Source organism: Schistocerca piceifrons, chromosome 9 (genome assembly GCF_021461385.2).
Source record: "Schistocerca piceifrons isolate TAMUIC-IGC-003096 chromosome 9, iqSchPice1.1, whole genome shotgun sequence".
Lineage (NCBI taxonomy): Eukaryota > Metazoa > Arthropoda > Insecta > Orthoptera > Acrididae > Schistocerca > Schistocerca piceifrons.
The window spans coordinates 129967260-129983726 of record NC_060146.1 but is presented as its reverse complement, the minus strand read 5'-3'; the positions used below and the strand labels follow the sequence as shown (position 1 = coordinate 129983726).

The following is a 16467-nucleotide window of genomic DNA, read 5'->3' as shown; positions in this document are numbered from 1 at the left end:
CTGTGAGAAGAGATGGTTGCTAATAGGAATCTGATGAAATGTGAATCACATGCAGTATTCTCTTCACCATAACAATAATACGAATATAAACATTTTGCCATGTATTCTTACGTGTGTGCTGCTATCTCATTTAAATACTGTCTGCCTAATAAACTACGAAACTTAGAGTGAGACAACAGCAAACGCGGAAGAATATACGTATCGTGTCATGTTTATATTCGTATTATTCTTATGCCTAATAGTGATACAGTCAGAAATGAAGCACGACAACTGACTAGATTTTTAAATCTAAGATGACTCTAATTTCTGTGCAGAATTTGATGTACTGAAGAAGTGGCTGCAAAGATTTTCAAACGGAGAAAAATTTTCGCCTAACTCTCGTTCAGAACATGTTCTATCAACGCAGTCTATTATTTGGTTCTTGTTGTTTATCAAAGAAAGCAGCAGTGTAAGTAACAACAAGTAGTAGTCTCTTGCCATTGTTTCGCTAATGAGATGATTCCTCTCTCTTTTTTTTTAATTGTAAGTGGGGTAGCGCGCACAAAAGCAAGCCATGCCGCCAGCGGCGACAGGGCGTAAACACGCACTATCAGAATGCGACAAACAATGCATGACACAGTACAGTAATGCAATGCAACACAGTACAGTAATGCAATGCAGTGACGTAAGCACCTATAACAAAGAGAATGGCACTTATCAGATCAAAGCAAAATAAGCAATAGATTCAAACCAGACGAAGCAAGTGAAAAAGGAAGGTTACCCATATAAATACAGACGGAGCGCCAGACACATAGCAATGGCTACCTGGTGAAGCTTAACTGCTAAGATTACGACTTGAACCAAACTACTGTAGCTGTATCGTCATTCATTCGACCTAAATTGTGTCTCATATTACAATGGACCAACTTTGTTTCGATTTGGAGGTGCAGCCTAAAATTTTCCCTCCCTTTGAATGTAGAGTCTCCAATTTCAGGTGCGGCTTAGATTCGGGAAATTTTTTGTTTTCCTTTATTTCGAGTCTCATTTTTCAGGTGCGGCTTAGATTCGAGTGCAGCCTAGATTCGAGTAAATACAGTAATTGAAAAGATGGTAGTTGAAGAATGACAAGTGGGGACTTTAACTAGTATGTGGAAAACTTTTCCACCCAAAAGTCCCAATTGTCAGCACAGTGGCAACCAGAGTGAGTCGATACATTATCACACTGCAGAAAAATCTTCTTCCAAAGGCACTTATTTGTAATGCACGACAGAACTTCGTAAGTGTCTGGAAGTAGCAGACAGGATCTATGATCTGTTTAGGTTCAAAAAAATCAACCAGAATGCAATTGTTTGCCCATGACTCTCTCAGCCAATCACACTGTTCTTGCTTTCTATCTTAATGGGAAATCCAGATTGTGCCAATCTGGCAATTTATCTAGGGTTCATAGTGATCAAACCAGATTTCATCACCTGTCACAGTTAACAAGAAAAATTCATCTGCGCTTTTAAAGTTCTGAAGAAGGCGTTAGGTGATGACTATACTCAGAACTTCGTAGTCTTTGTGTGTGTGGGGTCCAATGGGTACAAATATTTTGATAACCCAAGCTTTGAATCATTTGCTACACTGCACTGCTCCCTATTGCAAATTTTGTTGCAATTTCATTCACAGTAACACATCTGTTTTCCCTATGAACTTGTAAACTCTCTTTGCTGCATACCGTGGGTGCACTTTAAGAACAAAAGCTGCAAGGCTCATCTCCTCATGTGGATGCATCTTTGTTTTTTAAGTGTTTTATCTGTCTCCTAACACCCCTGCCACCCACACACACACATATCAGTATGCACTATAAAGACAGATGAATTTCGGCAGCAGGATGCAATAAACGTGAGCTCAGGTATAATTAAAAATATTGGACATACACTGTAGGCCATTAAGATTGCAACAGCAGCAAGGGTGGCAAATAATGAAATTATACTTATTGTGCATGGACAGTAACATAGGAAGACTCAAACAATGGAAAAATGGAAAATCCAGGATGGAATAATGACAGTATTATTAAAGGAATAAATTGCTAGAGAAGATAGTGAGTGCATGCGCAACAACCCCCCCCCCCCCCCCCCCGCCCCCCCTTACGTGTATGCGAGAGGAGTACTTTAGGAGGAGGCCTTTGGCCAAAACCTCAAATTTATAGTTGTCTGTCTATTTTACCTGTTGCGACTCAACATCTCCTCATCTCTTACGTGTGGCGAATAGCAGTCAATCCGTTTCATAATATTGTCAAAATAGGAAGACTACATAATTACGAGGGGCATTCAAAAAAGTAATGCAACACATTTTTGTCTGAAAGCAGGTTGGTTTTACTCAGGATTCCGCTAAACCATTTTATTCCCCAATCTTTTAACTAAAAAAACACTAGTTTTCAGCATAATCTCCATTGAATGTGATGCCCTTACGCCACCTTATTGCGAGGGTCTGTGTGCTCTCGTGATACCACTCTACTGGTGAGTGTCAGAGCCAACATCTTGCTGCATCAATAACCACCCCATTGTCCACGTACTTTCACAATCAGTCTTGTTATGTGCAGGCAATTTTGTACAGGTGGTCCTTCGTTGCTCTCTATGGTCTTCTGTTAGGCGGAAAGGAGCCCAGTCGGCACACCACCTTTGACTACTCCAACTGATGAAAGAGTGTGTTAGCACTACCAACGGAGACATCAAGTTGTGTAGTGAGGTATTTGATTGTGTGAAGTGTCAGTCACCTCGAATTTGTGTGTTTGCATGTTCCAACATTGCAGGAGTCACAGCAGTGTGCAGCCGGCCGGCTCATGGGAGATCTGACAGGTTTATGTGGCATTGTTGTGATGATGTCAGATGCCTTGCCCAACAACTCGCTGTGCTTTTTTCCACTGCCAGGTCTGCATAGACATTCTGCAGGTGCCTATAAATACTCTATGTGATCAGATGTATCCGGACACCTGGCTGAAAATGACTTAAAAGTTTGTGGCACCCTCCATCAGTAATGCTGGAATTCAATATGAGTGCCCCACCCTTAGCCATGCTGACTGCTTCTATTCTCGTAAGCATGTGTTCAATCAGGTGCTGGAAGGTTTCTTGGGTAATAGCAGCCATTCTTCACTGAGTGCTGCACTAAAAAGAGGTATCGATGTCGGTCAGTGAGGCCTGGCATGAAGTCGGCATTCCAAAACAACCCAAAGGTGTTTTGTAGGGTTCAGGTCAGGACTCTGTGCAGGCCAGTCCATTACAGGGGTGTTATTGTCATATAACCACTGCGCCACAGGCTGTGCATTATGAACAGGTCTTTGATCATGTTGAAAGATGCAATGGCATCCCCGAATTGCTCTTCAACAATGGGAAGCAAGGAGGTGTTTAAAACATCAAACTTGGCCTGCGCTGTGATAGTACCACACCAAACAACAAGGAGTGCAAGGTCCCTCCATGTAAAATATGACCACACCGTAACACCACCGCCTCCGAATTTTACTGTTATCACTACACATGATGTCAGATGACATTCACTGGACCTTCGCCATACCCACACCATGCCATCGGATCGCCACATTGTGTACCATGATTCGTCACTCCACACAACAGTTTTTCCACTGTTCAGTCATGCAATGTTTGCACTCTTTACACCAAGCGAGGCATAGTTTGGAATTTACCGGCGTGGTGTGTGGCTTATGAACTGCCACTCGACCATGAAATCCAAGTTTTCTCACCTCCTGCCTAACTGTCATAGTACTTGCAGTGGATCCTGATGCGGTTTGAAATTTCTGTGTGATGGTCTGGATAGATGTCTGCCCATTGCACATTACGACCCTCTTCAACTGTCGGCAGTCGCTGTCAGTCAACAGATGAGGTCACCCTGTTCGCTTTTTTGTTGTACATGTCCCTTCACATTCCCACTTCACTACCTTATTGGAGACAGTGGACCAAGGGATGTTTAGGAGTGTGGAAATCTCATGTACAGATGTATGACACAGGTGACACCCAATCACCTGACCACATTCGAAGTCCGTGAGTTCCGCAAAGCACCCCATTCTGCTCTCTCAAGATGTCTAATGACTTCTGAGGTCGCTGATGTGGAGTACCTGGCGGTAGGTGCAGCATAATGAACCTAATATGAAAAACCTATCTTTTTGGGGGTGCCTGGATACTTTTGATCACATAGTGTATCTGTGGTGCTCTGCTTTTCTTCGAAAGCACCACCATTACAGACAGTATTTGAAGGCTGTGTATACAACTGCCACCTATTAGAACTTCATGGAACCATTGAGGGTGAAGCGGGGATATTCCATGCTGTCCCACAACAAATTCCACATTTTTCCAACTGAAATTGGCAGGGTTGGGGGGTGTTGCGTTACTTACTGAATGCCCCTCTTAAATTTGTGGAAATTTATGGGTATGGAACACATGAAATAAAGTAAACAGAACTGCCACCTCTCGTAGCAACACAGGCTCCATTGTAGCTGGCCATTGGTTCTAACTGAGCTTGGAAGAAAGATAAGAATGTGTCGTTCTGTGCTGCTTCATTTGTGTGCCAGATTATAGAGGCTGGCAAATGGTGGCATGCCAGTCTCTTGGCAACTTGCAACCAGATGCTCTCAGTGGATGAGCGGTCTGGAGAAACTGATGGCAGGGGCAATAGTTGAACACCTTCTGTGTAGAGGTAGGTCAAGGCTTCATGTGTAACATGCAGTGTTGCATTAACATGTTGAAAGATAATATAGAATAAACCTCAGGAATATGGCACAGCCACTGTCCTTAAAATCTCAGAAATATAATAGCTGATGTCCATATTACTGACGGTGTGAAATAGAGGTGATGGTGTTGTAACTCAATGGCTCCACATACAGTCACACCAACTACTGGGCCGATATGCCAATGATGAGCACAAATCTGGCAACATTTCTTCTCCCTAGAGTCTCCTCACATGTGTGTCCTTTGTGATGCTATATGCAGAATTTGAATTCAGCTGAAAAGGTGGCGTGGTGCTCTTACGGTGCCCAGTCTTATCAGATGCATTGTTTTGGCGTTTCTCTCTCTGTCACAGTGTCGAGGAAAGCAGCGACAACGGTCACGTCAGGTACAGTGAATGGGGAAGTGGGCTTGCTTTCAGCAAGGCCAGGATCCACATGGCTAGTACATTAAGTCTGGAGCATCACACAAATTGAACTGGAGAAGTCGGCCGTGGCTGAACATTGCCTAGAAAATGGGCATAAAATACTATTTGAGAAGGCAAGAGATGTGGCTCAAATACCATCATACTGGTATTCTTTTACCAATGAAAGGGCTGCCATTAGAATAAACAACAGCAATTTTAATGGAGACTGGGAGAACACACTTAGTAGGACATGGGAGCTCGCTTTGGGTATTGACCGAAAGGTAAGACGTAGGCTCGACACTCGTAGGAACATGGGAGCACCAGTTTCAAATGTGGCACCAGCCCCTCGCATTATCTGATGTCACTCGGTCTCCCGGCAGGATGGAGCTTCTAGGAGCTGGTTGACTTACCTTCCATGCATGTGTCATTGTGGTAGATTTCAGTCACAGCCATTACATCCATGTAAACGAAACAATATGCCAGCCCCAGTGTGATTTTACCTCCTCATGACGGCCGCGGAGACAGCTATCAAAATTGCAAATGTTGTAATACAAGTGATTTGTCATGTAAATTGAGTAGATTTTATTGAAAATGTAAAGACTCCAAGGACACATACACTGCTTATTGTTACAACAGTTTGGGCACCCTTTATTGTGACCTGTGTGTTTAATTTGATCTAAATATGTTATCATATACCCCTACAATGAACTACCTGTCACATCACTTGTCAGTAAAGTGGCTGTATCCTAGTGAGTGTTGCATGTATTTCTGTCAGAAATTAATATTTCTCTCTCTCTCTCTCTCTCTCTCTCTCTCTCTCTCTCTATATATATATATATATATATATATATATATATATATATATATATATATATATATATATATATAAAAACAAAGATGAGGTGACTTACCGAACAAAAGCGCTGGCAGGTCGATAGACACACAAACAAACACAAACATACAAGATTCAAGCTTTCGCAACAAACTGTTGCCTCATCAGGAAAGAGGGAAGGAGAGGGGATTGGAATGACTCCTTACCCCCTCTCCTTCCCTCTTTCCTGATGAGGCAACAGTATGTTTGTGTTTGTTTGTGTGTCTATCGACCTGCCAGCGCTTTTGTTCGGTAAGTCACCTCATCTTTGTTTTTATATATAATTTTTCCCACGTGGAATGTTTCCTTCCATTATATATATATATATATATATATATTTTCTTCATATAAAATTTTTGAGCTATAATGACTTCCAACCAATCATTTATTGAAACAGTGTTACAGTGATTTTTGCTAATCTATGAAAGTAACTTGGTGCAAATATGTGAATAGGAGAAAGGGAGAGATGGTAGCCTTGTGTTGTGACCATATGTAAAAGTCAATTCTGCAATTTTATTATCATAGAGAAATAGAAGATAGTATTCCAATAGCGATTTGTTCCAATACTTACATAAATAGCAAAAATCAATAACATTATTCCTATAAAAATGTTTCCATGTTTCATCTTTATATTGTCCTTCACTTCCTGCTTATGTTTCCACAACCATATTTTCTCAATCTTCAAAACTCCTCTGTCACTTCTTTTCCCCATTCTGTCAAGAATGGAAAGATTAGTGCTTGTATCTAATGTAGGGTGTCGATTTTCCTGAAGAGTCGTACTAAATGTGGAGATGGTGTTTCCACATTTGTTTCTGCATTCCTTGTATCTTATAGTATATTTATATTCTATTTGTCCAATGTGGAACGTATCGCAGTCGCCCCATCTACTTTGTATATTTTGAAGTTTGCCTGTTCTGTGCATTATCTCCATTCCTAGTTTATTCTCTGTGCAGAAGCTAATTTTTACATCTGTAGATAAAAGCACTAATTTTCCAGTTGTTCATAGAGGTGAAAAAGGATGCTGCATAAGCATCTTGGAGGAAACAGAAACCTACACGCATTTGGCAAAAATACAAATAACATTATAAATGAACGAATAGAACTCAGAAATAAAAAGATATATTGAGAACTTTGATACAATTCTTATTGCTGAAAAAGAATTCAGAACAAAAGACGATAAATTTTACGTGCAATATAAATAGATTTTCATTAAATAAAAGTTTCAAAGCAGACTATATCTCCGATATGTATGTCGATATGATCTTCACACTCCGTCAGATTCCGGAAAAATGCTGCGAGGAGAAGGCCCCATTGTTATGGCTTTTATTGACCTAAATAAGACGTTTGACGATCAGCAGGAAGATAGTGTGTCACCCAAAACTCTTGAACATGGTTGGAACTTTTCATGATGCTGTGATATGTGGAGGAAGCATGTTGTATAATTTTCTTGTGCAAAGAGGAGTTTGTCTACACTATATGCTGGCCACCACCCTGTGTATTATATTCTTCTCATTACTTTCCAAAGTTGCTTTTGACAAAACAAACCTGAGCATCCATCTACATACCAGGGTTGCCAAGAAACTTTACAGCACTGCATTTTTCAGATCCAAGCACTGTAGTGAGGACTTATTTGTAAGTTACCTTTTATTCGCTGATGATACAGTGTTCATAGCACATACTCAAGACGGCCTTCAAAGGCTTGTGGACAAATTTGCCTCTGCATACAAGCTCTTCTCCATGTCTGTGAAGGTAAAGAAGACTGTGGTTATGGCACAAGGAGACACAGCTGCGCATGCCATAAGATTAGATGGCTCCTTGTTGAATGTATTCGACAAATTCTGTTATCTTGGTTCACTAGTGTCAGATCTTTCTACAGACAATAAAGTAAATGCAAGAACTAGCAAAGTGACAAAAACTTTCCGGATGCTCCACACAAGAGCATTTGAAAAAAAAAAAATCTTATAGTGACCACAAAAATGCACATCTATCAAGCATGCATGCTGAGCACCCTCTTGTACAGCACTGAGACCTTGACATCGTATGTCAGATAATAATGTAAGTTCAACATCTTGCATCTGCAGTGCCTACAAAACATTCTGGGCATAACACGGAGGGACCAGGTGCCAAATGAGACAGTCCTGAATGCTGCGGATTTTTCGAGTATAACTGCCACACTCGAGGAATGTTGCCTGTGGTGGACACTTACATTGTATGGACCACTCCTGTCTGCCCTGACACTCATTGCTAAGTGAGACAGCATATGCTAGGTCCCCAGGAAGACCTGCTATGTGCTTAAAAGATTGTGCCAAGCAGGGTATGAATGCACGTAGCATTGGCTGTGACAAATGGGGGGAGCTTCCTAAAGACCACAGTAGATGGAAACTCATCAAAGATCGCAACAAGTTCCGAATGGCGCTTGGCTCAACAACTTAGTTGCAAAACAAGTGTATAGACAAGTGCCTCTGACAAACCCATCTTTTGGCGTGGTATACACTTGCCCAAACTGTGGGCGCCAAGTGGGCTCTCGCATTATACTCCTGAGTAACTGATGAAAGAGTGATGCTACCTTGATTTTTGTTAGGGAATATAGATCATTGATTGATTTAGGTGAGCCATTTTAAAAATGTGTGCCTATATAAAGGCACCCTTGATATACTATCATTACAATGCATTTCATACAGTTTGTAGTTGCCGAACAGCAACAGAAGAAATTATCGTGCAACTGAGGTGGTATGTGAGAACCAGCTAGGTATTTACCTTAGTGGATGTAGAAAACTTCCTAAAAACATATCCTGGCTGGCTGGCACACCAACTCCCTACATTAAACCAGGAGGCTGGTTTGATGTGTGGCTGCCACACCTCCCTGAGTCCCTGAAGTTACAATCCTGGCAGATAGTAAGGTGTAGAACCCTTCCGAAGTCACATTCTTGCACTATCAATGTCGGAGTGGAAATGTTTTCTTTTCCAAAACTGATTCAAACCCATACTAATTAAATAAATTTTAAAGGCAAATATTTTGACAAACAGTATAATGATTTGTACCAAAAAAGTGTATTTATCCATTATTGGTTATGTAAAAAACTTAACAGTCAACCTTTGTGTTACTTGACAAGTTTGTTTTGTTAGCTCAGTTAGTTAATAATTTTTATACTGGTAGTCAGTTATGTAATCTTACTCATAGACAAATAGGTATGCAAATCTGTTTACAATTGTGTTCCAGGTTTAACAATTTTAAGGGTGACCGATCTCTCTCTAATTCCTATGCGACGTGCGTGTGCATCACTCGCTGTGGCAACTTTGCAGTGGTCGGGATGAGTTCTGGCCACGTGGATCGTTTCAACACCCAGTCGGGTATCCACAGGGACACGTATGGAACCCCTACTGCTCACACGGGTGCCGTGAGGGGCGTCGCTACTGACACTCTCAACCAGGTTACAGTCACTGTGGGTGCAGATAGCATGCTTCGATTTTGGCGGTTTAAGTGTAAAGGTGTGGTCTCATAATGTAAAATCCATACTAAAGTCGTAAGTTAAAAAATTACTTGATTGTGTGTTAACCTTATTTTAGAATTTTATTTCTACAGTAACTTTGTTTACTTCTATCTGTTGCAATAAATTGCTAGCACTCCTGAAGAGGTTAAGATTGCACTATCCATCAGTGTTGGCAGACCTTAAATATTACCCACATGCTTGACTTCATACTCCCAAATATCGCATTATTAGAACCCTAAAAATGTGTTTATTTTTACACTTGCTAATATGAAATTCTATGAAGATTTATCATATGCTTCTGTCACGTGGGAGGAAAGTACGGATGACAGCAGCTGTAGATGATGTAAACATGCTGATGGTGAAATCCTGCAAATTTCCACACACTAATGAGTTTTGGTACCATCTTTTTAGAAAATTTGACATACACAGAGCATATTTTCAAAATGCAGAAATGTGTTTTAAGAATGAAGTTTGCTATTTGAAACTGAATGTTCAGTCTTTTAATAACTTGGTGTCATGACAACTGTTTCACAGTATATACTCACTTATTACTGTCCTATGTCATTTCTAGTATTTATTTTTTTCTGAAAATATGGTACAAAGCGTGAATATAATACCAGGGGTAGGGACAATATTCACATAAACTTCTTGGTTTTACTGTTATTACAACAGTGAGTCGGATAAAAGGATACACATTGAAGAAACCACCAGAACAAGTTAAATGCCTTGTTAGTAATGTAGTGAAGTTAGAGAAGAAGCAATTTTCTGTTGACAACCCCCTTTATTGGTTTGTATATTCTCAGACATCCATGAAACTACATTCCACTTATTAACAGTATTACAAAAAAGATGGATTGCTACTTACCATAAGGAAGACATGCTAAGTTGCAGCCAGACACAGTGAAAAAACTGTTACACATTTAACTGTCGGTCAAAGCCTTCTTCAGAATAGAAAATGCACACACATCCACACAAGCAAGCATACCTCATGCACACACGACCACTATCTCCGGCAGCTCGGACCTTAATGCATCTGTGGCATTAAACAAAAGTAGCGATCTGTAAAGGGACAGGGTAGGGGGAAAATACGAGGGCTTACTGAAGAGTAATGCCTCCAATTTTTTTTTGTGAAAACTCTTAAAGCTTTTTAAACAAAAGAAACATTATTAACATTCAAAATCTGTATTCTTTGTGGCGGTATGTAACGTCATTACGTCTGTGAGTGGATAACAGCGTACTGAAATAAAGTTTTGAATATGAAGTGTTCGTTCCCACATGGAGCACCCTCTCGTTGCGCTGCAACATCTACAGCAATCTGATCCATTGCTTTCACTGTCATCGAATTCCCCCCATCCGATTTTCATCCATTTCCAAAACTTAACAAACATGTTTGAGAACTTCACTTTATTAGTGATGAAACGGTGCAAGCAGAGGTAAGGTTGTTGTTCTGTCAACAAAGTTAAACATCGTGAAGTGATGGTATCAACAAAGTGGTCTCCTATTGAGAGAAACATGTTAGTCACCAGGGTGACTATGTTGAGAAATAAATATGTGGGCATCAGGAGTGATGTAGGATGTTAATAAAGTTCATTTTATATAAAAATATCTAAGAGTTTTTACATAAAAATTTGGAGGCAGTACTTTTTAACATACCCTCATACAAACAAAGGAAAACCTAGGATGGAATGAGAACAATATGAGTTAGAATATGTTTGCTACTCACCATCTAGAGGAGGCACCAGTGGTCGATAAGTGGGCAAGTACACTTAAATGGGTTGAGTATTGGATTTCAGAAGAGATGTGGGGTGGGGAATTATAGCAGGGTAGGAGCAGGGTGTTGGGGTATGCTGAGCATGGGTTTGTTTATAAGTTGAGGCAGGGAAAGGACAGTGCAAGTAAGCATGAGGGGAGGATTGGGGGAGGCATGTGGGAGTGGGTGAGGCATGTGGGGATACTGACTAGCAAAGGATGAGGTCAGATGGCTTACAGTAGCAAAGGATATGTTGGAGGGTCAGTTTCTACCTGCACTATTCAGAAAAGGTGCTGTTGATGGCAAGAAGCCTGATGGCAATGTTTGTGACAGGACTGGAGTAGGCAGTATTGAGGCTATGTATGTGCAGGTCCTGCACCTGGGTCTGTATGATGAGGCAATGTGTTGAGGGTAGGGGTGGAATGAGGATGGACGAGACTGCTGTATAGGTTGGCGGTGGGGGGGAGGGGGGAAAAGGCGATAGATGGGGATCAGTGGACTGCCACTGTGAGAGGGGTGGGGAGGATATTACTCATTTCATGCCATGGTGAGCGATAGTTGCAGCTGTTGCGGAGAAAATTATTCAGTTGCTCCAGTCCTATGTGGAACTAAGTCACAATGGGGGCATTCTTTTGCGGGTAGTCAGTGGGCATGGGAGATCTGTTTCTGGACAAGGTGTGGAGGATAAATTCAGTTTGTGAAGGTTACTGTAAAATATGTCAGTTACACTAATGTAATGTTACCGTATTTACTCGAATCTAAGCTGCACTTTTTTTCCGGTTTTTGTAATCCAAAAAACCGCCTGCGGCTTAGAATCGAGTGCAAAGTAAGCGGAAGTTCTAAAAAATATTGGTCGGTGCCGCCACAAGCGACTTCTGCCGTCGAATATAGGTAGCGCTGCATAGGCATGCATTGCAGGCACAAAGATAAATACTAGCGCCAAAACCTCCGCGTCAGTAAATAAATTAAAAAAATAAGGGTGGAAGACGAGCCTTCTTCTCCGCCCCGAGTTTCGACTGTAGTGTCGGTAGCTGGACCGACACCGTGATGTGGAGTGCTGAAAAGTAATGCTAGACTAAATCTGTAGCCGATAGTGCACGCACGGCAATAAGCATACGGGCGTGAAGTCTGGAACATAAAAACTTATGAATGAATAAGAAGAAAAGTATGTAGATGCTTTTTACTTAACTTTTAATAATTCCTTGGAATACATCTCTCTTGATTACTCGTAAGCTATAGGCACTGATACAAATGGCTCCTTGCTAGTTCGTAGCCATTAACTTAGCTGATGGCTATTATGTCTCTCGGCTAATGAGAGAGAAAGGCTTCGTACAACTGGACGATAGCTAGGTTCGCGTACAACTGGGCGGTAGCTTGGTTCTCGTACAACTGGGGTCGAGTCCACTCTCGTATCACGAGACCTGCCTTGGTGGTGGCGCTAGGTCTGCGATCACAGTGGCGACACGCGGGTCCGACATGTACTACATGGACCGCGGCCGATTTAAACTACCACCTAGCAAGTGTGGTGTCTGGCGGTGACACCACATTCCTCCCCCGCAAATCGGCGAATGGTCGTGTAATAAGGCTTCCGCCCGCCGTGGGGAGGACCACATGTTGACGTATGCGATGAGGTGGGGAGCCTAACAACAGGCGAGGCTGTGCCACCCGCACCCGGCCATCCGGTCCGAGGGGAGCTAGGAAACGCCTGCAAAACTAGTCCAGGGTGCACGTCAACATGCGGTGTATGCGCCCGTAAAGAGACATGAGGGGCCGAAGTGTCGACCTCCATTGCGTCGGGGTAGCCGACGCGCGATGACGTCATGTGGTCCGGAGCGGGCGGGCGGTCCATGGCGGAGGACAGCTGGTCACGGGAAGCGATCGGCGGCGCGTGACCCTGGGAGGCGCCTGGCGGCTGCAACGAAGCGTCGAATGCGGTCGGCGGCGGCGGCGGCTGCTGCAGCTGCTGCTGCTGCGGCGGCGGCGGCGCGTCGCCATGGGGCAAAATGGAAGGCATCGTCGGTAACACCTGGGGATGAGGCGAGCCAGTAGATGGGTCCCCAGGGCGCTGACCGGACGGCACCGTCGCTGAAAGCAGACGGGGAGCGGCAGAACCCGAGCGACGACAGAGGCGCAGCTGATTGAGATGCCGACGCACCTCACCAGAGGCCCCCAAAACCAAATACATCGCGCGGCCGAGGCAGCGAAGAATGCGCCCTGCGAGCCAACGCCGTGAACCTCGATAGTTGCGATAAAATACAACGTCGCCTGGAGCAAAAGCAGGAGTCTGCCGCTGCACAGGAACCTGATGCGGCGGATGCAGCAAAGACATCAAGGTGCGATGAGGACGACCGTGGAGCAACTCAGCCGGCGAGCGACCATCTCGGGGCTGAGAGCGATACGAAGACAAAAAGAGCAACAATGCGTCCTCCCGAGAATGCGACTCTTTCAATTTCAACATCTGTGACTTGAAAGTCCGGACCAATCGTTCAGCGGCACCGTTGGACTGAGGCGAAAACGGCGCGGAAGTCAGATGTCGAATACCATTGGCCTGGCAGAATGACTGAAATTCTGCGGACATGAATTGTGGGCCATTGTCGGAAACAATAGTCTGCGGAAGACCTTCAATGCAAAAGATAGCAGACAACGCTTGGATGGTGGCGGAGGACGTCGTGGAAGACATCCGGACAACAAAAGGAAAATTACTGAAGGCGTCGACCAGAACCAACCATCGAGCATTCCAGAATGGACCAGCAAAATCAATGTGCAAGCGTTGCCAAGGGGAAGTGGCTTTTGGCCACGCAAAGACTTTCCGCGGCGGTGCGGACTGTTGTTCGGCACACGCCGGGCACGAAGAACACATATTCGTAATCGCAGCATCGATTCCGAACCAAGTACAGTGCTGACGAGCAAGTTGTTTCGTCCGCACTATACCCCAATGTCCTTGGTGAAGAAGCCGTAAAACAGAGGACTGTAACGAACGTGGGACCACGACTCTGGACTGATCATTATCAGAACGCAACAACAAAACACCACGTCGAACAAAAAGTCTCTCCTTGTGAGCAAAAAATCGGCGAACCAACGGATCCTCGATCCGAGACTTTGACAAAGGCCATTGCGTAGCAACAAAACGTAAAACAGTAGCAAGGACAGGGTCAGCAGCTGTGGCTGTAGCGACACGACGAAAATCAATCGGAAACGATTCGACCACTTCATCGGTTTCCGAATCAATGAACATGCAAGCAAGTTCGGAAGAATCGAATGCTTTATCCTCAGCAACAGGCAAACGGGACAACGCATCGGCGTTTCCGTGCTTAGCAGTGGACCGATACAAGATATCGTAGCGGTACTGCGAGAGGAAAATAGACCAGCGAATGAATTTCTGCGCTGTACGTGGAGGTACAGGCTTGGTCGGATGAAAAAGCGATGTCAAAGGTTTGTGGTCTGTGATTGAGCAATGAAACTGCAGCTCCGGTATCGAGCTGGAATGGTATCACTTTGCCTTCAAAGTCTAAGTCCACAAAAAGTTTATTGTCCTGCTGACGACAAGAGCGACTGTTTTGTGCAATTGGAACAGACACTGGTACAGAATCACTTGCTATTTGACGTGATTTCCGGCGACGTCGACACACAGGTTTTGTGGGACGATCACAGTTACTGTTAGAGAAAGTGTCACTGGACGAAGTGGAATTAACGACATGAATGTCCATAGGCGAAGGTCCACGAGCCTGAGTGTCCTTGGTTCGATTCCGGCGCGAAGCAAAGGGCCTGGAACGATTGTGATTGTCTGATCTGAGCTTTTTCTGGCAAACACTTTGAACATGTCCGTTCTTATTGCAGAAAAAGCAAATAGCTTGGCGTGACGGGCAATGTTCACGCGAATGTCTAGTAGCACACCGCGGGCATGATTTCACTGCATTTGTGGGGTGGCGCGGCACACCTGGCTTAGCACGCGGCGGTCGCTGTCTCGCCGTGCGCGAGGCCCGGTTACCGGGCCGCGCAGCGCGTCCAGCGGGCCGGTTAATGTTACACACGGCTGGCGAAGTTTCAAAAGATTCCTGAGCACAGTCCAGTGTGTCCTGTCTATCCAATATGTCTATCACTTGTTGAAGGGAGGGATTAACTAGTTTCAAAATTTGCTCCCGTATGCGAACATCAGAAACGTTCTGTGCAATTGCATCACGCACCATTGTATCTGAATAAGAAAGACCACAGTCACAATCAAAGGCACAGTCCCTAGTAAGTCCTTGCAATGTTGCTACCCACTCCCTATTAGTTTGACCGGCCGCACGTTTTGTACGAAAAAACGTATACCGTTTTGCAACCACATTAACTGTTTCTTTGAAATAGGCATCTAATGCAGACAAAATTTCCTCGTAGGACAGAGTTGCTACGTCGCGCCGGGGAAACAATTTCACTATCACACGGTATGTGGACACACCGACACAAGAAAGCAAAAACGGCTGCCGCTCATTACCTTGAATTCTGTAGGCAGCAAGGTGGAAGGCGAACTGACGAGACCACTCTTGCCAGGTCTCGTGGTTCGGGTCGTAGTGCCTAAAAGGCGGTGCAACGGCCGGTTGTGGCTGCGGTAGCGGTGAAGCGGCTGCGGCCGCATCGGTGTGCAGCGCACGTTGACCCTGGACGAGCTGTCCAAGGGCATCCAGTAACGCCTGCGTCTGCTGATTCTGCAAGCGATAAAATTCGGACAGTACATCTGGAGAATGTGGCGAAGCCATGACACAAATAAATGTAAGCAATCAGAAATAAATGTAAGCAATCAGAAAAAGGTCCTTTTCCCTCGTCGCCAATAATTGTAGTGTCGGTAGCTGGACCGACACCGTGATGTGGAGTGCTGAAAAGTAATGCTAGACTAAATCTGTAGCCGATAGTGCACGCACGGCAATAAGCATACGGGCGTGAAGTCTGGAACATAAAAACTTATGAATGAATAAGAAGAAAAGTATGTAGATGCTTTTTACTTAACTTTTAATAATTCCTTGGAATACATCTCTCTTGATTACTCGTAAGCTATAGGCACTGATACAAATGGCTCCTTGCTAGTTCGTAGCCATTAACTTAGCTGATGGCTATTATGTCTCTCGGCTAATGAGAGAGAAAGGCTTCGTACAACTGGACGATAGCTAGGTTCGCGTACAACTGGGCGGTAGCTTGGTTCTCGTACAACTGGGGTCGAGTCCACTCTCGTATCACGAGACCTGCCTTGGTGGTGGCGCTAGGTCTGCGATCACAGTGGC

At 43.9% G+C, this 16467-nt stretch overlaps 1 protein-coding gene across 1 annotated transcript in view; it reads left to right on the top strand.

Moving 5' to 3' along the window:
* Positions 1 to 16467, top strand: part of LOC124716933 (WD repeat-containing protein 36) — a 110737-nt gene that overhangs the window by 60406 nt on the left and 33864 nt on the right. Inside the window, exon 8 of the mRNA XM_047243511.1 lies at positions 9192 to 9460. Coding sequence (XP_047099467.1) covers positions 9192 to 9460 — 269 coding nt within the window. The remainder of the gene's footprint in view (positions 1 to 9191; positions 9461 to 16467) is intronic.